Source organism: Grammomys surdaster, unplaced genomic scaffold (genome assembly GCF_004785775.1).
Source record: "Grammomys surdaster isolate TR1022 unplaced genomic scaffold, NIH_TR_1.0 126278, whole genome shotgun sequence".
Classification (NCBI taxonomy): domain Eukaryota; kingdom Metazoa; phylum Chordata; class Mammalia; order Rodentia; family Muridae; genus Grammomys; species Grammomys surdaster.
This window is the reverse complement of record NW_021621078.1, coordinates 7,583,592-7,611,057: the sequence shown is the minus strand read 5'-3', so window position 1 is coordinate 7,611,057 and position 27,466 is coordinate 7,583,592. Positions and strand designations below refer to the sequence as shown.

Sequence of the window (27,466 nt, the reverse complement as noted above, 5' to 3'; positions counted from 1 at the left end):
GATTAAACATATCCAAAGCAGTGTAGCTATATTTAAATACCTCAGTCCATTGTAGAGGAAAACACACTGTTCTCATCTGCAGACACAGTCTAGACCCGGAGCAGCATATCCTTGACTGTAAGGGTATTAATAGGACAGATGAAGGGGGGCAATAAGAAATGACAGGCAACTTCAGAAGAAATAAAATTTCTATTAGGCTTTGTTATAAGATTACATCAAAGCAGTTCATATGTTTTAATCTGGGGAGAAAAAAAAGCGACTACTTGGGGTTTGCGCCTGGGGGCTGCCTCTGTGTACTGAACCAGACAGTTTGCATAATGAACAATTTTCATTCAATCAGGATCTCAGCAGAGATAGCGCCTACTCAAAGGAACCCGGCACAGGCTCATAGTTTTTATCTCCCAGCTCCACCTGCTGGAGAAACCGTGTATTACAGGGAGAGAAGGCAGTGGGGCAGCATTGTCCTAGCGGCTGTTCTAAATTCAGGTACCTAAAGTTACAGACTTTAAACAGTTTCTTTCCTGAGGTTGAAAGGGGCTCTGTAAGATACCAGAGTGGATTGCCCTCAAAGACTTCTGGACTCCTGCAGACAAGGAAAGTCCTAGCGAATGATAGCATGGCCCTTCTCACTGCTTTCTTGAATCAGGGATTTAGATATTGTTGCTTGCCTGCCGGGAGGACTGACCCCAAGGTTTTTTGGCCCCCGGAGACCAGAGGACAAGATCATTGTTTTAAAACATCAAAACGCATTTCCTACTTGGTTGGTCAAATTTTCAAGTTTCCCAGCGGTCTGAGGCTTCATAAAATGGTATGGGCAGAGAAACGGAGGGTGCGGTGTGTGTGTGTGTTCAAAATGGAATTGCATTTTCATGCACAATGGAAAACTTAAAGGCTGAACCAATCGTTTTGGAAAACTGGCACAGCTGACATTGGCTTGAGGAAGGAACGGCCAGGGCGAGCCAGCTGCACCAAGACCCAGGGCTGAGGCCTAATCCGCCTTTATCCGAGGGTTTAGTGCGGCTCCCGCCGCTCACCAATTCCGGCTGGAGCCGCAGAACAGCTCTGCTTCACCTGGCTCAGTCCCAGCACAGTCGCACTATGCTCTCCCTTGGGGAGGCCGCGCTGGGAGGGGGAGCGACATCAAGCTTCGTGAAACTGTTTTCGAAAACCTGGGATGATCATTTAAATGTTTAAAATATGCACATGGTAATTCAAAACTAATTACCCTGAGCACATTTGAAACATTTATGCCATCGTCTTGGATCCTGCCTACTGATTGTGCGCTGCAGCTCACTCTGCTGTTTCTATAAACTGCTTCAGCGATTTTAACTTCCAGGCTAAATTAGGCAGCCACAGGCGCTGCCTCCAGCCCTGGGTTGGTGGAGAGACCCCTTCCCTGACTTCCAGGCGAGGAAGCGGCCCCGTTTCTCCAGAGAGCCGTTTGTCATGGTCTTGTAGTTCTGGCTGCCGAATCATTGCTCTCTTATCGATGTTCATAATTCTCGTCTGCACTATTTGATTTAGGTTAGAATGACCTCTTTCCCTCCTGAGTCTTACTCCCTCGTTCCCATTTCCTCTCCCTCAACTCGTGGCCCCCATTTCCTGATTTTTCCAAATATATGGATGGACAAGTACCCTTGCTCATCCCACCCTGCTTGGCTACTTCTTCATCTGGGAACCAATGTGGTGAGTTTTCTGGGTTTGCAAGGTGGTCTTGTCCACCAGTCATCCTAAAGAGAGAGGTAGATCACCAGGAGCGCACAGCGGCCATCACTGAGAGAGCAAGTCTGTGCAGCTCAGGCACACGCATGCACCCTCCAGCAGACGCGTGCACATGCGCTTTCTACAGTAAACCCTGCTTGCAGAGTAATTAGGCCTAGGCAGTTCCTGAAGCAAATTCATTTCCCCCTTTTCCAGAATAAAATGAGTTCTCTTCCTTTGGGGGTGCTATAGCAGCATGCCAGTGGCTGGAAAGCCTGAGGTGGGCCAGGAAACCATTTCTGCAGCCCAAGTCTGTGGGCAGAAGCTAACCTTGGGCTGGGGAACTGTATTCGGAAGAGGCACAATTCTGGGATCAAGAAATGAGCACCGGTTTATAGGTACACTCCCAGAAATAGACAGATGAGGGCTGCCTCCTTATTAGCGCTTTGAAGATGCCCATGGCGGGTCTTAGACATTTAGGAATATAAAAGTAGGCTGGATTCCCACAGTCAGCTGAAGTCTGACAGAGTGATATTACCGGGTTTAACTAGAGCCATTAAGAGACTCTTCGTTATCCCACACCACCGCCACCAAAGTTATCACATGAGCCATAATGCAAGAGAATTTTCATTCCATCAACAGGAGAGGGAGCCGGTCTATCTCTGTCCAAAGGAAATGAGCAGCCCAGCATGAAGCTTGTGAGGAATTGAGTGTACAACTCTCCAATAACATCCCCTGCAGGATTGCCTCTGCGATTTAGCTGTTGAAGCAGAGGCAACGGCACTGGAGCAATCTGCCTGTGTACCTGGCTTGCAAGAACACCAGCTCAACCATCTACCAAAAGGCCAATTAATGACAAAGGACGCTCATAGAGACCTGAATTCCATAGGGCTTAAGTATTAAGCCCCAAAGAAATCAAGGTCTAGGCCATTCTCCTGGCCCTCAGCAATCTCATTTATTATTTCTCTACAGAGACCCACCACTCAATTCCACCGGTCTCTCCTGTACCTGACTCACAATCTCCTGCTCAGTAAGCCCGCCTGGTTTGAAATGGGCTTCGCTTTCCCCTGCCTATGCACTAGTCTTGCGTCTTCACAATGGCAGCTGGTAATTTGCAAACCCCTCCACTGGACTCTCTCACACCACATGCTTAGGCTCCTTGGAACTACTTGTTTATCAGTGTTCTGCTGGTGAGCCCGCTCCTCTTGGATTAAAACTCAGAGAAGGAACCACATTTTCTATTTCCTTTACATTTCTTGTAGCGTCTCACATGGGAGACACCCAGGTTAGATATACTGAGGGACCTGGTAGCTTTATAGTTGGACTCAGATGACCCAGCAACCGCCCCCTCCCCCACCACGCACCAAGCAAAAATTGCACCCACCCTTCCTTCAGATGTTCCTGGCATCTTATAACTCGCCCAAAGCCAGATTTATTGCTCCTGCTGTAAAGTGTATCTTCTCTAAGCCTCACTTAAAAGCTGCCACTTGGCAGAAGATCAAGTTAGAAGTGCAGGCTAGCAGGTGACGGCGAGGACAGGGAGGGATGGGGCTGGGAGGGTGGAGCAAATAGTTGAAGCTCCAAGAGTTACCAGCTCAATATTTAACCTAACTGGTAATTTGCTGTGACAATTACGCCATGAACGGAACACTGCTACTATGCAGGAATGTTGCTCTCTAATTAAGAGGACTCTGCATCTCCTAGTCACCCGCACTTTAATAACACACAAAATGAGTCTTGGCTCTGGGAGCTAAAGGTTCCATTAGGAGCACGTGCAGCATACGGCTGTGCACATAGGCCGTGGGTGATGCAGCCCAGTTAAGCCTGCTAACACCTTCAATTCGTCCTCAGATAGAGCCCTGAGCGCTCGGCTCAGGCCCTCACGCCATGAGCCCCATTTGACTGACAGGCGTCTTCCCGGAAAGCTTGTGCGTGCCTACACTGCAAATGGACCTGCTTTCCCACAGCCGGGCTTTCAACCAGGAAGGCTTGGCGTGGGTCTGATCCTTCAAGAGTAACTTTAATAAGGATTTTCTCACAGAAAGAAAAGTCCATGGGAACAAATCTCCTCTTAAGAGCGTGAGACAGGAATGGGGACACCAGCCAACACCCCAATTGCTAGGTTAACTCGGATGTGAGACAAAAGAATATAAATATCTCGGCTATGAAGGAGGATGGTGCCATCTTCTGAATTGATCGGAGTTTTGAAACATGGCTAAGCTGGGCAAACCATTTTATTTTTTGTTTTCTTAATTAGTGGGTCATTTATGGAAGGCTTGCTGCCTGGCTAGCCCATCTGAAGAGAGCTCGCTTATGGAGATGTATCTTATAAAACTATTCAGATTTTAAACAAACAGTGCAGGAGGCCGGGGGTAGAAGTGGTGGGGGAGGGGAGAGCAAGAGAACGATTGTATCTGCAGAAGGCTAGCCCTGCACTCCAAGCCTATCTTTAGGGGAGATCAGCTTCCCTAGGCAAGCCCATAAGCCTCTAAAATTTTAGGCCAATAGAAATGACCTCTGCACCACAGCTGACTGAAGATATAAATAAACCTCCCTATGAGCAGCAGTGTCAATGGTGAGAACAGACAAGAGTCCAATCGGAACTTCATTTTTTTTTTTTAAAGTCTGGCTGCTCCGGCCCCATCTGGAGGCGGGGCATTCGTGAGTAGGGCCTTGGCTCCTTGCAGCCAGAGGCTCCAGTTTTCACAGACACCAGCCCGTCGTCAGTTGGTTACCTAACCACCGAAAGGAAGCTGCACCGCACACAAGTTAAATATAGGCTGGGTTATCTGCATTTTACAAGCTCCGAGCAAGCTATCTGAAGAAGCTGTCATTTTTAATGACGGCACAAACTTCCAATTACCGACCGGGTAATTCACTAGGGAGCAGGTAGTTTTGGAAGAATGGCCATTATTAAAAGTTTACACAATCACTTTTGAGTTGACTATAAATATTTCACACGGGGCAGGTGAGATCAGGGGCTTCTGGGTGGTTTACTCGAGGCTGCAACAGTGAGTATTTTCTTGAGAATTATACATTGAGATTTATTAACAGCTGAGGAGTAGTGCAGGTTACTGGTAACAAAGAAAGGTTGTGAGATAGCCAGGTAAGGGTGGGTGGTTCCAAGTCTCAAATATACTCCCAAGGCCAGCTCCAGGTCACAGGCTCAAATGATAAGTCTTCAAGGGGCCTGGAGAGTTAATATAAACAAGGACCGCTTAGGCTACCCATGGCCAAGCACTTCTCACACAGGGACCGTCCACCATCAACACCATCTTCCCAACATGGTTTCTATGTTGCTTCAACAATCAGTGCAGGGTGAGTTAGGTACCCATGTGGACCCAGATCATGACTACAGCCTATGTCTTAACCTCTTACCCCCACCCAACTTGTCCCTTGAGTCCTTGTTGATGCCAGTCTCCAGTGACATCAAGTGAGGTTAGATTTTACTGTGACGACTACTGGGCCCTGCTCAGAGTTTTGGGGGACAAGATGTCTTGATTTAGCTGCGCATGGCGCTGCGTGACTGTAACCCCCACACTGGACGAGGCAGAGGGCAGAGGGCAGAGGGCAGAGGGCAGAGGGCAGAGGGCAGAGGGCAGAGGCAGAAAGAAGGTTGCATCTTTGGAGGCTAGGCAAGGCTAGAAGCTGTCTCGAAACCAAAAACAGTTTTCTTGATCCACATCCTGTTGGGGTGTGAGGCCTTGGAGGCCACTGACTGCCCTTTACCCCATGAATCAGAACCCCGTCACAGGTATAGCTAGGAGATTTTAGGTCTCGGTGGCCACAACCTGTGTCCAAGAACTAAGTGGGATAAACTCAAGGGTGGCCCCAGTGCCTCCTTCCCCATTCTCCCTGCATTACTCTATTTACCTGTTTCCAAGGTAAACAGATCTGCCTGGCTACAGGCTTAGCGGCTTAGAGCTGGATGGGGCAACAGAGACCCCCCACAGAAGCACCTGAATGTACTTTCAGCGCTGCAAAGCACGGCTCAGACCCATCAGAAGAACCCAGGCGTATGCTAAGGAGCCAAAAAGTAGACGCAGCAGCTGGCAAGAGTGATTCAGCCCCATAAATTTACACATCCGTACAGCCAAACCCACTTGAAGCGACCCAGAGCCACTTTTATTGAAATAAAAAAGATGCTTATTCTGGAGTGCTAAGTGTTACAGGAGGGTATACAAGTTATAATCCCAAGGTCTTTCATGTAGTGCTAGGGTGATAACCCAGGACCTCATGCATGCCTGGCAAGGCTCTCTACCACCGAGCCACACCCACAACCTCTATTTATACACTCTTATGTGTGGAGGTATGAATGAGGACTGTCCCCTGAGACCTCACACATCTGCACACATGGTGCCTGGTTGGTGGCACTGTTTGAGGAGGCTGTGGAACACTTAGTGGGGTGCAGTCTTGCAGGAGGAAGAATGTCACTGGGTGTGGGCCTTGAGAGTTTGTAGCTTTGCTCCCCTTCCAGTTAACTCTGCTTCCTTTGTGCGTGCAGCCAAGATGTGATCTCTTAGGTTCCTGTAGCCATGTTTCCCCTGCCATTATGGACACCTGGCCCTCTAGAACCCTAAGCCACAGACTCTTACGTCACTCTCAGTTGTGGTGTCTTATCACAGCAATGAAAGATAACTGTGTGGCAGCCAGCTAAGCAAGGGCTGTGGCCGGCTGCTTGGGATTGGGGGTGACTTTGGTTAATCTCTTTCTTTCTTTCTTTCTTTCTTTCTTTCTTTCTTTCTTTCTTTCTCTCTCTCTCTCTCTCTCTCTCTCTCTCTCTCTCTCTCTCTCTCTCTCTCTCTCCCTTCCTTCCTTCCTTCCTTCCTTCCTTCCTTCCTTCCTTCCTTCCTTTCTTTTCTTCATTCATGTGGTAGTGGGAACTGAACATCACTGACATGTCTCAGTCCTCTTTGTGTCATCTATTCACTTAAGACAAGGTCTCATTAAATCACAAGGACTGGTCTTGAGCTTGCCTTCCCCCTGCCTCTGCCTCTAGGAGATAGGATCCCTAGGGCATGCGACCAGGGCTGGCTGGTTTCTCTTGGCTTTCTGCAGTGATGGTGGGTTACTTGTGTATAAAGATCTGATGCCCTGACGGCCCCCTTCCCTTTAATGAACACCAACAGGATTTAGTGTCAACTTGAACTCATTTGGTAAGGCCACGTCCCCACCTCTTGAACAAATAAAAACACCAGAACTCTGTTCTCCTAGAGCAGTGGTTCTCAACTTTCTGTGGCCCTTTAATACAGTTCCTCGTGTTGTAGTGACCCCCCCAGCCGTAGAATTATTTCGTTGCTACTTCATCCCTGCAACTGTGCTGCTGTTATGAGTGTAATGTAAATATCTGCATTATAAATGACCTTAGGTGACCCCGTGAAAGGGTCTTTGTGACTCCAAAATGGCCCTCTGTCTTAGAGAAAACAATTATTTCCAAGTGTGCTTTAAAAAAAGCCAAGAATCAGTGGCTTATCAAGACTACGAACTACAGAGTAGGTTGAGACTCAGGTTACAACCACACTAGGAAGAAAAGGAGAGACGCTCACACAAACCTGTCTTAGAGATGAAGACCCATCAACCTAAGAGGGACAGAGCAGCCCTTGTAACAAGTGCAAAGGAGAGAGAGGCTGAGTTTCTTTTTCTATAAATAAGTCCTTGGCAGGCAGATCACTAAAGGAACACAAGTCAATATAAACCTTTAGACATGGGGCTGCCAAACTTCACTTTTCGACAGTATATTAATTATGTAGTCAATAGCCATGGGTTTCATTAGCGTATTAAATACCACGATCAATATTATTTATACTTTTCGAAGAGATCATTCAGGGAAAAAAATGGTGGGGAGAGGAGGGGGAACAATTTGACCCTGTAGTTCAAAAAAAGTCAGAACAGCACACTAGAGATTAGCAAGGGTTTAATGGAAGGCATAAAACACTGGAAATATGGACAGAAATCAGATCCCTGCCTTCATTTTTCTGCCTCTTTTACAAAGAGACTGGAGGGAATTCAGAAACTATTTAAAATAAAGGCAAAATGATTAGAGCTCGCCCCCACCCCCCCAATGCTTAACACTGGTGTCATGGTGGATGCAAAATAAGCATTGATCTGTAAGTGACAGATGAGAATCAGAACAGGAACAGCGTTTTAAGGCAAAATGTGTCCAAGAGAATTCAAAGAACTGTGGGCCAGAATCTACTTAGGCAGTCCTTTGGGACCACAGGCGTTAACAGTGGAACCAATTTCCAAGGCAGCCCGGCTGGTGATCTGATTTTTGAGTAGGGAAATCTGTTAAACATCATCCCACGAGGGAGCCCATCTCTTCCACTCCCCACGGGTTTCTACACGCAGCTGTGCTAGATTTGCTGACGTGGTCGGTGAGGTGTGGGGACTGGCTCTGCGACCTCAGACGACATTCCTGCTCACTAGCCCTCCGAATCGCACCGGGGAGAGGATGGAATGTTGGGAGCAGGAGATATCAAAGACCAGTTACTGGACTGAAAAGCTAGATCACCATCTCTAACCTGCAATTTGTCAATCTCGAACAGCACTGAACACTGTGATTTTCTAGTCAATGCTTTGTAAGCAAGGTCAGATAGAAGCTCCATAAAAATTGTCAAGGCTTCAGCCAGAGAATCAACTGTAACTCAATTCTTATCTCCTAAGATTAGGAAAGGGTAAGGATGGGTGTCTCCTAAACCAGTGAGCCTCAATCAAAGTCAGTCTGTCTGTTCTGAGCGAGGTGAGCCATCCACCAAAGATGCCAACAGCTAAGAGCTAGAGATGTAGTACAGGGCTGTGATATCAACAGCTGGGAGACAGAAACAGGAGGATCATGGCTTCAAGGTAGCTTGGGCTATAAAATGTAAGCTTGAAGCTACCCACTTTAAGACTCTGCCCCAACAAAACAAACAGGCTGGGTATGATGGTAGATGCCTGTATTTCTAGTGTGTAAGAGGCAAAGGAAGGAAGCTGAAGCCTGAGACCTGCTTGAGTTACATAGGGAAGATGGTATCTCAAAAACAGGACAAAACAGATAGGAGAAACCCAACAGGGCAGACAGAGTGCATCAATCCAAATCCACATAGCTGGGTTTAAAGTAATCTGGGAGGCTGCTCTGTGAGGACCAATCCAGAGATTTAATCAACTAAAGCCCCACCCTGACTGAGTATGAGTGACACCCATGGATGGCCCAGGGGTCCAGACTGAATAAAGAAAAGAGAAGGGTAGTGTTTCTAAGTGTTAGGAGCACAGCCCGAGCCCTGGCATTTGCTGGTCAGCTAGACTAACTCCAATATCAAGCTCCAGGACAGTGAGAAGACAGTGGACAGTTCTCTCTCTCTCTCTCTCTCTCTCTCTCTCTCTCTCTCTCTCTCTCTCATACACACACACACACACACACACACACACACACACACACACACACACACACAGAGGCTGAAAGTGAGCTAAGCACTAGCGTTCACCGAGGTGACAATGTGACTGGCTGCCATGTCAAGAACTGTTACTGTCCCCTACCTTCTCCACCATGACGGATGCCACCCTCAAACTGTGAGCCAGAAGCAGCCATTCCTCCGGCAACTTGCTTTTGACAGGTATTCTGTCATAGCAACAAGAAAAGCAACTACAACATGGGGTGCCGTGGCCCCTCGGCTCCACGAAGCCACCACAAGCTTAAGTGCACACATTAAAAGCCAGGCCTGCGGCTGCAGGGGACTGCAATGCTGCCTGGATCCTGGCAGAGATGTGCAGCAGATGACAAGAGGTGGGCTGCAGCAGCCAGAGATAATTAATATGATTAGGAACACACTGAGCAAGCACGCTCTTGCCGAATGAAAAGCCTCGCAGCATAATGACTGTTTTCTTCCTCGCTCACTGTCTCCACATTTCAAAGCTTGGTGTTAGGCTGTCGTGTAAACATCAATACAACCCCAAAGGCCAGATCCTCAGCACTCCCGGGCTCAATGGCTTTTCCTTTTGTGTTTTCATTCACTTCAAGATGCATTTCAGGGTTGCAAACACTAGTGAGAATGCTCTCCAGGCCGCAGTCTAATCTCTGAGTTTGTAATGAGTTAACATCTTTCCCGAGTGAATATTTATGATGAAGGCTAATTAATTGCTTTCCAGTTACAAGAACCCTTTACAGTCAAAGAAAGTGGGATTCAGAGATATATATTGTTTATTCAAACAAAGCAAGGGAAACAAAGGGCTTCTTTCTTAAATTCTATTTAACATAGCTTTAATACAGGTACAGGTCCGTCTGGCAACCAAACGAACGTTAACTGAGTGGAAACTCGGGGCAATGCTCTGTAGCAGCCTGGATGTCCCAGTGCCGCTTCTGTCTTCAGGCTTTGTCGGATTTACTAAGATTTTGTTATCTTCGAACAGGAATTATGTCACATGTAACTGACCCCACTCTGTGGATAATGAGGTAAATTATGCAATTTGGGGTTTGCTTTTCCCTACGGGGACAGCAAGTCAATGCTTATCAGCTGTCCTCAGAAGAGACAATTTTGATTAATATCAGATTCATCTGACTCAGTCAATTAAACCCATTAAACCCTGAAGGAAGGATATTCAGATATTAACGATAGGCCTTTGATTAATAATTCTACCTTTTTGCCAATCCAAGTATTAACAACCACGTGGTGGTACCTCTGCAAAATCGAGCCTTTGATTTCAGGCAGACACACCCTTCTAAACACCTGGCTTCTCTCCCACTCTTATTCCCCCCAGGAGGAACCCAAGACAAAAAGGTGCCACCACTGGAAAAGCAAACTCCAGATTACATAATTTGCCTTGTTATCCAGAGTAGGGTCAATGACTTGTGGCATAATTCCTGTTTGAAGATAACAAAATTTTATTAAATCCAGCAAAGCTGGAAGACAGGAGGGACTGCTGCCCTGCTACGTGGCGGCTGAAAGCTGGCTGGTTTACACACAGCCTCTGAGCACACTGTCTTTTGCCTATCGATGAGTCTCAGGAGGGCCCAGACAGACTGCCAGTCTCCCCTAGAGGATCTTCATTGTGGAGCTGTGGCACGGGGGTGGGAAGGAAGCCATTCTATTTCCGTTCTTCGCTCTCCAAGTCTGGCCGCCAGCGGTGCTTGCTCACATCAGATGCTCTTCCTGATGTTCATGATCAGCCTTCTGCTGTAGTCTCTGTAGTCCACGGGCTTCACGTCGACCACAGTGGCCTTAATTCGAGACTCATCCTTTAGAAAAGAGAAAAGCGGTTTGTGAGTGGCAGAGCCCGGCACAGAGCGACGGAGATAACCTTTGCTTCAGTGGCGTCAGTGAGCCCAGCAGGAAGAAGGGAAGTTTAGAAATTCTCAGAGAGGAAGTGCTGTGAATTCCTGGAGATGGGCCAGATCCCTTTCCACAGCCCCTTTCCCCATCCTAGGTACTCTGTGCTCACACCTAGCATCCTCCTGGAGTAGGCTCTGTCTTTATATGGGTGCAGCGGGGGCCCAGAGCAGACAGGTAACTCGCCCTGAAAGATCACTTTCATCTAGAAAAGCATCTGCGGTAGTAGGGACTCTGGCTTCTGTTCCAGCTCTGGGCAAGGTTACCTCTCTGCTCTTCATCCCTGTCCACACTAGGAAAGGAGAAAACCCTACCATCTCCCTTAATCTACCTGATGTTCTGACACCATCACACTAATGTTCATTTAACAACAACTAAAGTATCTACTCACAGCACTAAGCTGATGGTAATTCAGAATGTGCACACTTTGTGGCTGCAGGGGAGCGGGCAGAATTCCTCCCCAGCTTGTCTCCATGAACTAAACAGTGTCTTTGAGGCAGAACAGGGTGATACCTAGAGACATGCAAGTCTAGCTGGGGGCCTTCATGCTTCCATGTGCTTAGTAATTACTAAATGCACTGATGTTTACAAGTCTGGTTATAACGGAGCCAGACGGCCTGGGTTGGTCTCTTGGCTGTCCCTGCCACTCCATGGCTTTAGGTTCAGAGTCATTCTCTGCATGCCTCCTTAAAGCTGGGCAACAACAGCTCCAACACAGAAGGTGCTTCGAGGGTCAGCAGAGGGCAGAAGGACAGACAGATGGTCTAGTAAGCAGGGTCTATCACGCATGCAGCTCTATGACCTCAGGACTACTGCCAACACTTGTCGGGGTTCTTCTACCAGCACGTGGCATTTGTTTAATATTCTGGGTTTTAGAACCTAAACTGTGGGAAATGAGAGTCACAAACATCATTTTCTGAAAGTCCACAGTCAACAAAGGTCTCTGAAGGTTGTGACAAGCAAGGTTGTGAGGATCTCCTAAGCCAGATTCCACACAAGCTGCCACAACGCCCTGGAGCAGGCAATGAGCATACTCCCACAGGCCTCACACCTGTGCTAAGTCCCTGCCACTAATGCTGAAGTGCCGCTGTGGACAACAAACAGCAACTTCCCATCACAGCCCTCGGTCCCAGGAACCTTACTTACATTGTAGGTCTCCAGCTTGACTCTGATTCTGAATGTAAATGATCGAAAGTTGGCATTCTGGAAAACCTCTTCAAACGCCTGCTCATTCTGCAAAAAACGACACATGGGAACTACTGGAAACACCCATTAGACTGTCGAAGAGACTGAGAAACTATCATCTGAAGGGCTGAAATCACTTAGGAATGACTAGCTTGTAGGTGGTGTTTTATCACACAAAACTGTTTAAGGAGAATTTTATTAAAAAATCAAATTCCTTATGGAGGAGCACTGTTTTCCCTTCAGTATTAACAGGGCTGTTCCTGGGAACCCCACCACCAGTGGACACCCAATTTCAAGAATAATCAAGTTTGTTATATAAAATGGCTGTTCACACAGACCCCATGCACACCCTACTGTATGCTGTAAGTCAGCCCTAGATTACTCATGATGCCAGACATCAATGCCACGCAAGCACTACAGGGACTGGCCAGTGAACAGAGATGGGAAAAATAATCTGCACAGTCAGTAATGGGCAATCTACTCCCCAAACATTTCTGAACCTCAGCTGGCTGAATTTGTGGGTACTGAGAACAGACTTTATAAATGCACAGGAGCAGAACCCTGTGCCAGTCCCAGTGAACAGAGGATTGCTGCTCAGCGGGCAGAGCTTCAGGGCGGGAAATGGGAAACGTTCTAGAGACAGGAAGTGGAGCCAGAGGCATGACAGCGTGACTATGGCTAATGCCAAATACACACACACACACACACACACACACACACACACACACACACACACAGGTTTAAAAAACATGCAATGGTATTTTTATGTGTCTTTCACCACAATTCAAAAAATTTGGAATACTTGTGGGGTCTGAGCCCCAGCGTCTCTGCAGCATGAATTAGGAAATGAGCAGGAGAGGCTGGAGAGATGGCTGAGTGGTTAAAAGCATAAGCTGCTCTGGTAAAGGAGAGGTGGTCCTTTTCTGCACCAACTTGATCGCTCACAACCACCTGGCACCCCAGCTCCAGGGACCCGACAGCCTCTCCTGGCCTCCTCAGGCACCAGGCAGGTAAAGCACTCACACTGAGATTAGATAACAATCGAGCAGAAGCTAGGCCTGGAGGGGCAAGCCTTTAACTCCAGCACTCAGAAGACGGTGGACATGAGTTCCGGGTCTACTAGTAAAAACCTGTCTCAAAGTAAAACAAAACAAAAAGTTAAAAACAAAACCTTCCACTAAATGCTTGCGTGTAGTCACAGTATTCTGGAGGTTAAGGCAAGAGGATTGCACCTAGACTGAAGCCAGCCTCAGCTACATGGGCTTGTCTGGGCTACAGCTTGAGACCCCCGCCTCAAAACAAACAAAAAGAAAAATGTTCACTCGTTCTTCTCTCCTTCGGGAGGGTGAGAGGGAGGGAACACAGTTTGAGTGGATTTCGGAAAACAAACAAACAAACAAACAAAGGCTACAAAACTTCTGCTTCCCAATCCTTGAATGCTATTGGATTTGGTTACTTTTTTTTTTGTAATTTTTTGTTTGCTTTTCGAGACAGAGTTTCTCTGTATAGCCCTGTCTATCCTGGAATTCACTCTGTAGACCAGGTTGGCCTCTAACTCAAAAAGATGTATTTTTTTTTAAAGCTGGATTTTTCTTTAGGGGCGTGTGGGGTGATACCACTGGGTCTTCCTCTACCACACTTGCTAAGTTCCAAGTTGGCCTTTAACTTGGCTTTCTCTTGCCTCAGACTGCAGAGGCAAAAACCAAACCAACCAACCAACAACAACAACAACAAAAACACACCCACCAAGGAAGCATGAGTTTCAAGTTTACCTAAAACTAACAGTTCATATAAGCTAAGTACCTACAGGTACAGAAACAGCTTCATCATACAGACTCTTTTTTTTTTTTGAGACAGGGTTTCTCTGTGTAGCCCTGGCTGTCCTGGAACTCATTCTGTAGACCAGGCTGGCCTCGAACTCAGAAATCCGCCTGCCTCTGCCTCCCAAGTGCTGGGATTAAAGGCATGTGCCACCACTGCCCGGCCAGACTCCTTTTAGTAGATGTCTTGAGGGAAAAAAAATTATTCTTTGGACTTTCAACATATAGACAATATGTTAAATCTTAAAAACCTTAAACCAGATGCCACTGCTCTTTAGGGTCAGGGAAGCATGGTTGCACACTCCCAGAATGGCATGGTTCCTGAGGGAAGTCCTGTGCGTCCTCATTTACCAGCACCAAGAACAGCCAACTATAATACACTCATAAAAAATCCTGAAAGGCTGCCCAGGCCTGAAAATCTGATATGAAAATAGAGGGCTAGGCAAAAACAGATAAAAGGCAGACTGCACTTTAAAAGTCAATCCCAGTTATCTGTGAAAGGACTTCTTGGGACTGTTTTCTAAGACCTCATGGATGATTTAAACAGGAGGGGTAGGCAGAAAGAGAAAGAAAAGCACACAGAACAAATGGCAAAACCTCCTTCTTTGTGGCCTTTACAAGTATCCAACCAATATGGAGGAAATGGGAAGGAGAAGGGGCACTATAAGTAGATACCAATTCCCACGGTCTAGAAAATTAGGCTTTTACTAACTAGCCTTTTTTTTTTTTTTTTAACCTCAGCAAGTACCTTTCTTATGTTTGGCATAATTCCTACTCTGCATTAAATAAATTTAGTGTATAAGAAGGTAAATTAGTAAAGGCGAAATTAGTTATTTTTTAACTATTTATTTGTTTTGATTGTGTGGTGTGCATGCCAGGCGCACACATGGAGGTCAGAAGATAATTTCATGGCGTAGATCCTCTCCTTCCACCGTCCCAGGAGTCCTAGGTATGGAACTCGGGTGGTCAGAATTGCTTGGCAAGGGCTTCACTCACTGAGCCACCTCAAGGGTCCCAATTCACCTGTTTACGTATATATTTTTGAGACAGGGTCTTGCTATATAATCCAGGTTAGCTTTGAACTCATTGTGTACACTAGCTTGGCTTGGAGGTTTGAGTGATCCTCCTGCCTCAGCCCAAGTGCTGGGACAATAGGCCATCACTGAAGCAGGCAAAAGTCTTCTCTTTGGTTTACGACCTTCACCTGAGAACTTGAAACAGCAAGTGCCTGGACGTGCACTTGCATTTCCTTCTTTTACTCTAAGATTTGACTCCACTTTCCTAAAAGGTGTTTATTAGGCTGAAACACACTCAACCTCTGAGCCATTTCAGGAGACACCTTGTAGCTCTGGAGTGACTGCATACCAGCTCTGATGCATAAAACCAGCGATGGGGCAAAGGTGGCTTGTGCTTCTGTGCAAAGTGCTCTATATTCCCGAGGCATTACCTCACACCAGATACATACAGAATGGATAGAGGTAAGTTCTCACTCAGTGCAATGAACACACACACCACACCCAAAGCAAGCATTCACCAGCCCAGTGGCATAAGGCAAGCACTATCACGGCACTGATAAACACGCAGCCAACCTTCTCTTTGAGTTCCCCAAGGTACACAGTGTTCTGTCCAAGGATGGCCTCCGCAGACTCTTGGAAACACGTCACCCACTGGTTCTCCTGAAAATCTGCAATATTTGCCTAAAAAACATAACTCTATTATTTCAGCAAATAAATAACAAAGGGAAGACACACCACAGAGGAGGGAAGATTATCTTTTCCAACTTAAAGTAACTTCCAAGGGAGAAAAGCCGTTGCCGTCACCCCTTATGAGGAAGCGCCCACTTTCAGTCATCCTGTGGTTCACTTTTAGCTCGGTATCCAATAGATCACAGGAGTGACTCCATACCTTTATCATAAGTGGGCTATGTGTTAGGAGCTTCTGACCAGGCGAGGGCTATGCAAATGCTCTGAGCACACTTAAGGGAGGCTGGGCCATGCTAGCACTGTTACATGCAGGTAATGTTATGCCAGTCTTATGCCATAGGAAGAAGTTTAAAATGTGGTCTAATTCAATCTGTTAGAGGTGTGAGTTTAGACCTCAGAAGATGAGTCAAGTAAACTTCTGCAGATGCAAAGCATCAGTTAGAACCGCTCCCTAGTCCTGCGAAAGGCTTTGCACTGCAAGTTTTTAATGAGCCTCCCACAGTAATAGTGGGTTCTTTTCTTTTACTTGTGTTCTCGTTCTCTCTCTCTCTCTCTTGTTCTCTCTCTCCCTTCCTCCCCTCAAGCCCCTCCCCATGCTTGACATCTTTTCATTCTTTGAGACAACATACAATGCAGCCCAATCTGCCCTGAACCACCCATAACAAGTGCTGAGATTACAGACATGCCACCATGTTCAGTGTAAGTGGCTGCTGTCCAGCAGGGCAAAAAGCCTTCCTTATTTACAAAGCAGCAGCAAGTGCCCCAGCCCAGATTCATCTGATTTCCTCACCATGAACCCCAGGGTTCTACCACACCCTCCAGAGTCTTGCCCATGACAACCAGTCCTATGACTTCTCATGATCCACTCTACTCACCGATAAGATCATGCGGTATTTGAAATTGGGAAATTCCCGGTCACACTTCTCACAGCGGTACAACCCATTCTGCTGGTCAATCACTTTTTTATTGCAGTCCTGGGTTGGGCAGGCCTGGTACATACAGTTCTCTTTGCGAAGAAACACCACCGTTGCCACAGTGCTGAAATAGTCCGCCTGCAGGAGGAAAGGAAGACCGCATCAGCAGACACAGGTCTGCAACAGGTGACTCAAAGCTGCCTTTCCTTGCCAGTGTATATTCATATTCGCACGTATGCTCTAGTTCCCAAGCTTACCGGGCGATTATGGAGAATCGCTAACTCGGTGGTTTCAGAAATCATACGTGCTACATGCAAAACCCACAGAGATAACAAAGCAGCACTCAGGCACATCGGTTATTTCTTTTGGAGCCAGCGGCTCACTAGCTAGCCTTGAGCTCAGAGCTCAGTCTGCCTGTCTCTAGAGTGCTGACCCACACACCTGGCCATCTGATTCTTTTTATCTATAGTTATTCCTTGTTACATATGTGCATCTGTGTGTATGCTGTCCACGTGTATGTGAATGCAGGTGTGCACGTGTGTGCAGGTCAGAGGACAACTTCCAGGAGTCAGATCTTTCCTTCCACTGTGGGAACTCAGGTTTCCCAGATAGCAGGAAAAGTGCTGAGTTATCTTGATGCACACAGTATTTTAAGATTATTTTTCAAAACTACAAGTATTTATTCAGTGTGTATAGAGTGGTTTTGCATGTATTCATATATACCATAGTATGTGTGTGTACGCCAGAGGACAACTTGAAGGAGTTGGTGATCTCCCTTCACCATGTGAGTGTGGGAGAGAGAACTCAGGCTGCCAGGCTCAGCGCTGGGCACCTTCACTCAGAGTCAGGGTACGTCAATCTTTACAATGACAGTGATTTCTACCCTCATCTTTAGGGATCTGAGCCTTTCCTGAAACAAGCCAGAAAAACCCTTTAGGCCCAATGAGCCACTCAGTCTCCACTGGCACTCCTCAGCCTGCTGTTTTGGACAATATGAAGACAGAAGGTGAGCCAATAAAATCGTATTGACAGTAACAGACAGCCAGTTCACAGGCTTGGCAGGCAACTCCTGGACTGAGTAAGTTTAAAAGAACACAGAAATACCCATGACTAAGACCGTCTAAATGGAAAAATCTCTGTAAGTAACTCAGCACGAACTAAGTCATGTTAGGAGCAGACACCTGCTTTGCCTCTGACCCGCACAGAAGCTCTTGGTTTTGCTTTATGTTCAACCATGTCAAGTAACTGCAAAATCCAGGAATATCCTGAATTCAGAGATAGGCCACGCCCCAACCCAGGGTCTCACTGTGCAGCCCTGGCTGTCATAGAGCTCTCTGTACAGACCGGGCTGGTATCAAACTCAGAGACCCACTTGCCTCCCAAGGGTTGGGATTAAAGGTATTTGCCATGGCTGGCTCACACTGGTTGTACTTGTTGTCTCAGACCAGAGGAGCAAAACAATATGGCCATTTAAAGAGACCATGCTAGAAACCAGTTTAGACAGCTCTGGGACTGTGGGTGTAGCTCAGTGGAAGAGCCTGCTTAGCATGCACCAGAGGCTGGTTTTAACCCTCAGCGCAACAGAACTGAATACCTGAGAGGGCTTGGAGGTGGGGTGGGGGTGGGGAGGAGGAGAGATGGACCAGAGGTTAAGAGCACTGGTTGCTTTTGCAGAGACCCAAGCTCAGTTTCCCAGCACCCATATGGTGGCTCACAACCAGCCACAGCTGCAGGGGTCTGATGTCCTCCTGACCTCCTGGGCACACTCGGCTCATCTGGCTCACTCGCAGGCTGCCTCAGGCCACTATGCTGGCTCAGGAGTGAAGCTGCTGGCTGCCAAGCTGCATGGACTTGAGTCTGGTCCCTGGGACCCACAAGAGAGAGTTTGACTTCTATACATCCAAGGTGGAACACGCATGCCCTACCCCCAAATAAGAAATAACTTAAAATTTAAAGAGAAAGCTGTAGAGAAATACATTTCAGGAGAATGCCTAAAGAGCTTCTCTGCATTTCCAGGTTAGAGTCAGACTCAAAGCCTGATTTAAAAGTCTGAGTGCAGATAGGTGTTCTGTATGCCTGGTCCTGGCTGTCTACTGTCTGTCTTTAGTTTAAGAGAGCAACTGGGTGAGAAGAAAACCAAGAATCTAGCCGATGTTTAATCCTCAAGATGTCCTGTAATAGCATTATAAGTTGCTGTGGATGACAGTGATGGATCAGGCGCACAGTGAAACGAGACAGTGAGGAAGAAAACCTATATTGTATACAATGACAATAAAGGAGCAGCGGCGAGTGATATTTCAGGAGTACAATAGAAATAAATGGTTCAAATATCCAAGAGAACGCAGGTTAGACCAAGGTTAGGAAGAGGACCACTAAGCACACAATGAAATGGAAGATGCAACTAAAGTTAAATACCAGACCCAGACTTTGCAGGACAGCAGCGGCTCTCGGCTTGCGGCTCATGGGAGCTGCCTGGCGCATGACAGCATGAATTACAGTTTGCTCAAAAAACCAACATGGACCTGAGGGGGGTTCACACTACACTGAAAAGCATGGTCATCACCACTTCCTCAGTATCCAAGAACTCTTCACACCAGAGGCTACAATACATCCCTTAGCAAGCACAACCTCTACACCGGCCATGACTGAAAAGCAGTAACGTGGTGTTCTGGAGCAGGCCTCCAGGGTCCCAGGTAAGAACACAGCTCTGAACTGGCACCAGAGAACAGGCATAAAAACTCAATCCTCTGTCATTTTCTGGGCCCCTGAAGTGAGGGGTGTGAGGTACCTTGTCGCCCTGGCCCAGGTTCTCTGATTTAGCTTCATACAAGGTTTTCCAGTTGGTGTTACCCCCTCCGGTCCCTCCACTCCTGAGGTCAGAGATGGAAACACCATCTAAGGCTTGTCCTTCTGAGTCAAACCTAGGGGAGAAGAAAACATACTGTTGATAGGAACTTCACATCCTTCTCCAATGTGTTGTCTGAACACACCAGCCCCGAGCTCCGCCCCACCAGCCCCGAGCTCCGCCCCACCAGCCCCGAGCTCCGCCCCACCAGCCCCAAGCTCCGCCCCACCAGCTCTCGCTTGGGTCCCAGCACACCTGGTCCACTCAAGAAATGCAATGCCTTTCTTTCCATCTCGTTTCTTTTCATGTCCCTCACCCTTCACCCACAAGGTCAGACAAACAGTGCCAAAGTGCCACAGACCCTTCCCCCAAACTGGGCTGCATATTGACAGCCATGAACAAAGTCGACAACAGCAAGCAACACTGGCACAGTCCCCCAGGCTTCGAGCCTTCACCCCAATCACCAAAATGAATCAGATGAAAAGGGACATTTATGTTTAATGAGTCTGCCAAAAATGTTTTCATGGGAGAAAATCTTTTAAGCCTAATCAGCTATAGAACGAAATGTACTTCATCAGAAGGCATTATCTGCTGTGTTAGAGATTTGCATTCTCAGTGAGATTTGTTTATGGAAATATCAAGGTTAAATTCATTTATATGAAATTATTATTAAGATTTATTATATTTTTTGACCATCTATTGTCTAATCTGAAGGAAAAGAAGCCAGGGAGACGGTAGCAAGGACAGGTTAGCAGCCGAGAACAGTGAGCCTGAGATTATAAACGAATCAGCAGAGAACAGCGAGCCTGAGATTACAAACACATCGACCACATGAGTAGTAGGTAATTAAATGCTCCCCACGCACAGGACTGACTCCCTACAAACTACCCAACATACTGGCTGCTGCCCTAGGCCACAGACAATCACCTTCTCATTCTGTCAGGTAAGCAGCCACATCCGTCAGAGGACAAGGCCCATAAATCTGTTTCACCACTACTAGCCGCACAACTTTAAGGTTTCAAAAACTTCACCCAGGCCTTTGCCACCAAAGACAGCTCATCAGGAGTCAACGGAGCAAGGAGACAGGCAGCCCCTCTTACAATAAAAATTTCACTCTGTCAGCGCCAAGATCTAAAGCTCACTAATCCTTGCCTGGGTGGGGTGTACAGCAAACTTGTAGATCAATGACAGAGTATTCTGTTCAGGGGACAGACATGCCTGTTTGTGATCCCTGTAACCACAGTTACTGACAGTGAAATATGAACACCTTAATGTAATTAACCTGGAGTTGTGCTTAGAGACTGGGAAAAAACAACAACCAACAAACCAGACCGATAGCATGGCTGTCTCTGGTCAGACTATTATGGAATTCTGTCATACAATGCAATCCTAGCTATCAGCACAGTTACACAGACGGACACACACCACTGAGGATGACTTAAGTGACGGACACCCCAGATGCTCTAAGTGTTAAATATTGTTATTGGTTTATATCAGACTCAAAACAAAAATAAGGAGCACGAGATATGAGCTGTTTCTGGAGTCCCCTAAACTGTAAGACACAGAGGACCATACATGCCCGCTCCAGACTACAGCTATACACTTCCCTTAAGCTTGGGCTAGGTAAAGAATTTTCTTTGACCACCTCGATTCTTCCACACGACACTCTCAGGATGAAGTGCTCTTCCAAGGCAGAGTTTAACGCCTTAAAAAGCTAGATACGGTGTGGAGATTCTAACAAGCTCTCCTCATCTCTCGAGTGCTTTGAGAATAACAAGGTAAAGGCGACAAAGAGCCCATTGTTCTTGCTGTGCTGTCTCCGAGTCCAGAGACTACACAACAGAAGACGTGACCAGCTCCAGAGACTCAGCAGGGTAAGAAAGTACATTCTACCCCCACGTCAGCTGCCCACCAAGCAAACCAAAGATGCTCCCCCTGCACTGTTCTTCAGCACGCAGCTGTTGAAGCCTGGGGCAATCAAGGTCAGCACGCAGCACTTACATTCTAATTGCTTTCTCTGACTCTCTAGGTTCATCAGGGGATCGCGGGCTTGTCGGTTTAAGAGGGCTTTCAGGCCACCATCTCAGAAGACAGAATGCCTCCAAGGAATATAGGAACCACTCAAAGCAAAGGCTTGGCAAAATAGCTTGGCAGAAGTCCACATGCTGACACTATCCAGCTCTTCCCAAAGCTGGAGCACAAACAACCCCTTAGCTGAGTTCCTCAAAACCTACCATCCACGAAGCTTGTAGGCCTCTGGGATGTCAGGATTCATAATGACAGTGCTAGACGATAGGACCGAGAGGCTCCGTCCACCAAAATCAGAAACCCGGGCGCCTTTGATGGCCATCACAGGCTGCCGAGAACCGTCAAATTTGTCAGCCTGCAAAGCAGATGCACACAAACATCACTGGCAGGAAGCATGTACAGTTTTATGGAGAACAGTCAAGGAATACAGAGTGAATATAGTCAATGTCTGTGGACTCTGTAAGACAGACCTCATACTCAAGAATCTGCTTAGGCTTCAGGAAAGCTGACCTGTCTCAGCAGCCCTGAGACAGAGTAAGGAGAACTATGGGAAGCTGCAATAACTGATCATCTATCTCACACAAGCAAAGGTCCTCAAATATGTGCTGGACAGCACAACTCTGAGCTAAAACCCCACAGCGCAAAAGGACGAGCACCCACCCACAGGACTGGCTCAGTGCAAGGACTCACGTCTTCTCCCCACAGAGTTGCAGTCACCACTTTCCCTGACATATCCATCAAATAGATATTTCTCTTAGCAACCTCTCTGTTGTTAGACCTCACGGTGATCTTAGTTGAATCTTCATAGCTCTTGCAGATTCCAATTATGTCTGAAACAAAGAACACTTTGTAAGAGCTCCTCTTGCAAACATCAAGGCTCCTCTTAAAACACGACCAAGGGAAGAAAGGCAAGCACGCTAATGGTGCATCACCCTAAACACTGGAGACAAAATCACCGCTCCCTGCCCTCAACCCGGGACGCACCTACAAGTGAGTCTTTAGACTTGCTCTCTAGGTCACCGATCCCTGTGAAATCAAACTGAACTGTGGGTAAGTGGTGGCCATCTTCACAGGGAAGGACAGAAGTCTCATTATTGAAGGTCATCTCATAGTCATTTTTAACAGCCGAGAATTGTTTGTTAGCGATCTTCAGAGTGCCCTTTGAGAAGTAATACACCTGCGAAAGACGCCAAGTCAAGGAATGCCAGTCAGTCCATCAGACCCCGTCCCCACAACACAGCCTTCCAACCGTGCTCACGGCCCTCACTGTTCAGCTTGTCAGTTCTGACTCAACACTGTCTTACCTTGTTCACTTCAATAAGGGGGAAGAACTTGTCCACCTGTTCATTGAAAACCGTAGCTCTGATCTCACCCTGCAAAGGCAAGGGAGAGCACATTAGAATGGCGCTGCTAGGCCTGCACTCTCAACAGCTAGAGCAGGCCATTTTGGCATCTTTGGAGCAACAGCCCGAGTATAAAGAGAGTCTCACAGGGCTGCAGACATTCCAGAAACCCACATATACAGTTACACTGTATGTCAAGCTATCAGTTCTGATAAAACAAGAGAAGCTCAGGTACCGGAGCCTATAGTTATGACTTAACCATCTAAGTTAAAACATAAAATAAGGAAGCTTGCAAGATGATTTGGTAGATAAAGGTGCTTACTGTGCAAACCTGGCCACCCCAGTTCAATCCCGGGAACCTACATAAATGTAGAAGACAATCACCACACCAAGTTGTTCTCTAGTCTTTGCACACGTATGCATGCACACACAGAAAAATAATTTTTACATTTTATCAAAACATTTTTAGAAGGAGTAGTTTAATATTCTGATAATGAAAACATAAGGTTCTGGGTCCTGAGTGACGGGCTGGAAGCCCACAGGAAGGCGTGCTGAACTCCAATGATTCAGCAGTCTTCCTCACGCCTGCAACCTAAGTGACGGCTTACTTCACAGTCAGGAGCTGGTGCCAAAAATGTTCCAACAAGTCATGCTTTCAAGCTGATTTCACTGTTACTTTTCTGTCAGGCAATATGTTACAGATGGATAAGAAACTTAACTAAATGGCTAAAATCTTATCCAGACAAGCTGCAGGAAATTGGTTTCTGATACTGAATCTGCCATCACAGTTAAGATATCTGCCATGCTACACAAGAGAAGAGGAGGAGGAGGGAGGAGGAGAGAGAGGAGGGGAGGAAGAAGAGGAGGAAGAGGAGGAGGAGGAGGAGGGAGGAGCTCCAAAGTTTTGACCTCACCGGTTTCATGGTTTACTATTTATGTGTGGGGTGTTTTGCCAGCATGTATATATGTGTATCACTTGAGTGCCTGATGCCTGAGGGAGACCAGGAGAGATGCTGGATCGCTGAAATTGGAGTCACAGATGGTTATGAGCCACTGTGTTGGTGCTGAGAATTGAACCCAGGTCCTCTAGCAGAACAGCCAGTGCTCTTAACTGCTGAGCCATCTCGCTGGCCCATGCATTTTGCTTTAAGTAAAGCATAGTGAGTATAAATGGCTAGAAACCATCCCCACAGACTAGTTAAAGCTGAGTAGCGGCTGCCTGCTTCTGCTGGAGGCAAACGCCCTGCTCTGCAGGTATCACCCCAAGGCTTCAACTGTGCCCCCAGCAATGTAATTAGAGTGCTGTAGTCTCTGCAGACCCTGAAACTATTTACAGTATACTAACTTCTATTGTTATAGATGCTTTCCTTAAGGAGCATTTTATGTGCTGTCTAGCCTTGTGCCCCAGATAGCATCAAAGATCTCCAACAGAAGGAAAGCCACAATGACCACCATGTTCCAGAGCTGAGCCCCGAGTCTAGGAGGCCAGTAGGTTCCTGAGTGGCACAGCGCATACTCACGCTTTCATCCACAAGTTCTATAGAGAAAAGCTTCCCTTCCCCCCGGGAATTGCTCCAGGTGCGGATCTGACTTTTGTTGGTGACACGGGCACAAATAGTCCACCTAAAAACCAAACAGATAACATTAGCGTCTGGATTCCTTCTCACGTGGAATAAAGAGAGGCAGGAAATCATCTTCCCATGGCCTTCCTTCTCTTCTGCAGTCTGTCAATGCTAGCTGTATTTTAATCCAGCTAATTAAAACCCCAAGATGACACACAGGTTTGACAGTTTATAGAATAAGCAAACAGTAAAATATACCAGGTAGTTTAACACTAACTCATTCTCCTGTCAAATAAGTAAATTTATAAGCCCTCTCCCTTCCTCAAAAAACATCACCAAGGCAACAAAATCCCTTTAATGAAAGGTTCCAAGGGAAAAAATGCAGTTATACTAGCAATTATAGTTCGCCACTATTTTCAATTACAGTAGCTGACACAATCCCTAACCAGTGTCTGCCACAATTTCTAATGCATCCCAAATAGAAACACAGGCCACAAAGCATGGCATTCATGGGCCACCAAAGAATGACACCAAACGGTATGACCCTAGAGAGAGGCTACCAAAAAGGAGTCCCCAGACTCAAAACCTTGGCCTGGCACTTATCCTGAAACACAGCTTAGGCACACTGGTTTCTTTACTTAGAACCATACAGGGGAAATTATCTCCACTATTTTAACAAGCATTGCAGGATAAACAAGAACATAGCTTAAAGAATTCTAGAAAAAAAAAGCCTACTAATGTTCAATGTTTTAATTAATTTTTAATGGAAAAAAGTAATATCAAAGAAATCCATGTCTAGGGCGTGTTAATGTGGTTAATACAAATAGGACAGATTATCTTAGTCAAATTAAACCATAGGAACAAGTGCTGGACTCAAAGTCATCTATCTATATGAGATGAAATGTGAATTAGCGTACACACACACACACACTCACGCACACACACACACACACACACGCGCACACACACACATCTTTTTATTCCTAAGCCTACCAAATAACTCTTTAAGCAGTAAATAATTTTAAGCTCTAAATTAAAAAAAAAAAAGTGTTAAAGGCTGCCATAATTTGTATCCTTTTTTAGCTTAGAAAAATAATAAACACATCCTGTGAGGTAGTGCCCTTGAGTTTACGTGGAAGCCACACGTGAGCACACAGTAACTTCCTAGGCCATTTGTAAAACAGCCCCACACTGGTCCTGAGCACCAACTCACTTGGATTGGTAAGGGGTGAGGCTGGCGATGGGCACCACTTTGGACTGTGTCCCACCTGAAGGCTGCAGCAGGCCAGTTCCAGCAGGTTTTCCAAATGGCTTTGAGGCACCATAAGCCTTAGCCACAGTGGAACCTATACAAACACACAGAAAAAGGGCAGTCACTTCCTTTTTATTTCTCAAAGTGCAGGTGCAGGTACCATGGCACACATCTGGAGGTCAGATGATAATCTCAAGAAAATCCAACTTTTGTGAGACAGGTTTCCTTTGCTGTCCTTCTTCCACACTTGCCAGGTTAGTGGGCACAGCTTCCAAGGTCTGTCCCCTCTCCACCTCTGATCTCCTAAGGGCATTGTCATTAGAGATGCTCTGACTACTACTACATCTGACTTTTATGTGGGTTCTGAGGATTTGAACTCAGATCCCCATGGTTGTATAGCAAATTTTTTATTCACCAAGCCATCTCCCCTGTCAGACAACCATTTTTTATTTAACTTTTATAAGTTTTAAAGTTAATTCTCATTATGAACATGCCACAGGAAAGCTAGGAGCTAAGGACACTTATCGCCAGTGTATTATCTCAACCCTGTGCAGACAGCGTAGGAAAACCTAAGATGACATCTACAGGGGGTGTTCAGCTGGGATCAGAGTCTAAGAACCAGTTTTTGGTCCAACAGGGAGCCCTGTACTCCAGCCTCCTTTAAGAGTTGAAGAAGGAGGAGAGAAGGCAAATATGACACAGAAAGAACCAGCAACAGAACTCTAGAAGTAAATCTAGTCATGGTCCACAGGTCACAATGTTCAAGGATGGTGTCCTAGATGAGGGTCCTAAAACAAAGCCCAGGATGTAAACAAAATGGTCCCATCAAGACCTTCTACAGAGAAGTCTAGAGGAGCAAACAGGCCCTGCAACCTTGAGTCCCTGGGCAGCACAGTAGAGCTGTCCCTGACGGCATGCATGGGTGTGGACACCCAGCCCCAAGGGCACAAGAGCAGCAGAGCTGTCCCTGAACTTAGCTGGCTGCAACCTTGGATAAGTTCGCCAAGGCATTGATGGAATGCTTGCCCCGGGGGCATGGGTGCTGATCATGCCAGCTCAGTTACCACCCAGGCCCAAACTCAGGGCTCTGAGTCGGTGCACTCCAACCTCTATCCTGTTAATGAGCCATTGGAGCATGTGAGGGGGGTTTGGGGGTCTGACATATTCAAAACTATAGGATCTCCACGACACAGGACAACAACAGGGTATCTGAGGAGTCCCAGTGAGGACCCAGTATTGATGGTGTAGCAGAAGCCAGAGGCCTGTAACAAGACCAACAACTTCCCCGCAACAAACACTTGTGAGTGAAGACGTGTGGACAAAGGGGTGTACTCTGGAACAACTGCCACACACACTACAGCTTCTCAATCAGATTGTTTTTCTTTCATCAGGGAGGTTGCAAGGGTGGAGGGCAAGTACGAGGGAAAAGGGAGATGATTGGGATCGGGGTGCATGATGCGAAATTTACGAAGAACCCAGAAGTTAAAAAAGGAAAGAGATGAAAACACAGACACCACGACCAGTAACCCCAGTGCTCTGGAGGCAGGTGGGTCTCCACGCCAAAGGTAACACTCTGTCTAAAGAGAGATGATAAAGTCCATGAGAGTTATAAAGTCAAACGAGAAACTTGGAGAAAAAAGCCAAATGTAACAAGTGCGTGATAGGTGGAAAACAGTGGGAATTAAAACAAATTCACAAAAGGGAACAGAATGTAAGGTAAAAATGAGCAACTACCAGAAAAAGTATATCTTTGGGTCAGGCTCAGCATATTTTAACTACCTTCATAAAAAAAAAAAAACTCTACAGTAATT

At 46.6% G+C, this 27,466-nt stretch overlaps 1 protein-coding gene across 1 annotated transcript in view; it reads right to left on the bottom strand.

Annotated features, from left to right (window-relative positions):
* Positions 1 to 9,854: 9,854 nt before the first annotated feature.
* The window catches only part of Rpa1 (replication protein A1), a 46,247-nt gene continuing 28,635 nt past the window's right edge, over positions 9,855 to 27,466 (bottom strand). The window contains exons 7-17 of the mRNA XM_028759309.1: positions 25,617 to 25,749; positions 24,362 to 24,464; positions 22,803 to 22,871; positions 22,483 to 22,675; positions 22,189 to 22,328; positions 21,705 to 21,853; positions 19,414 to 19,546; positions 16,587 to 16,763; positions 15,598 to 15,705; positions 12,150 to 12,236; positions 9,855 to 10,912 (exon numbers count right to left, since the gene is read on the bottom strand). Coding sequence (XP_028615142.1) covers positions 10,814 to 10,912; positions 12,150 to 12,236; positions 15,598 to 15,705; positions 16,587 to 16,763; positions 19,414 to 19,546; positions 21,705 to 21,853; positions 22,189 to 22,328; positions 22,483 to 22,675; positions 22,803 to 22,871; positions 24,362 to 24,464; positions 25,617 to 25,749 — 1,391 coding nt within the window. The 3' untranslated portion in view covers positions 9,855 to 10,813. The remainder of the gene's footprint in view (positions 10,913 to 12,149; positions 12,237 to 15,597; positions 15,706 to 16,586; positions 16,764 to 19,413; positions 19,547 to 21,704; positions 21,854 to 22,188; positions 22,329 to 22,482; positions 22,676 to 22,802; positions 22,872 to 24,361; positions 24,465 to 25,616; positions 25,750 to 27,466) is intronic.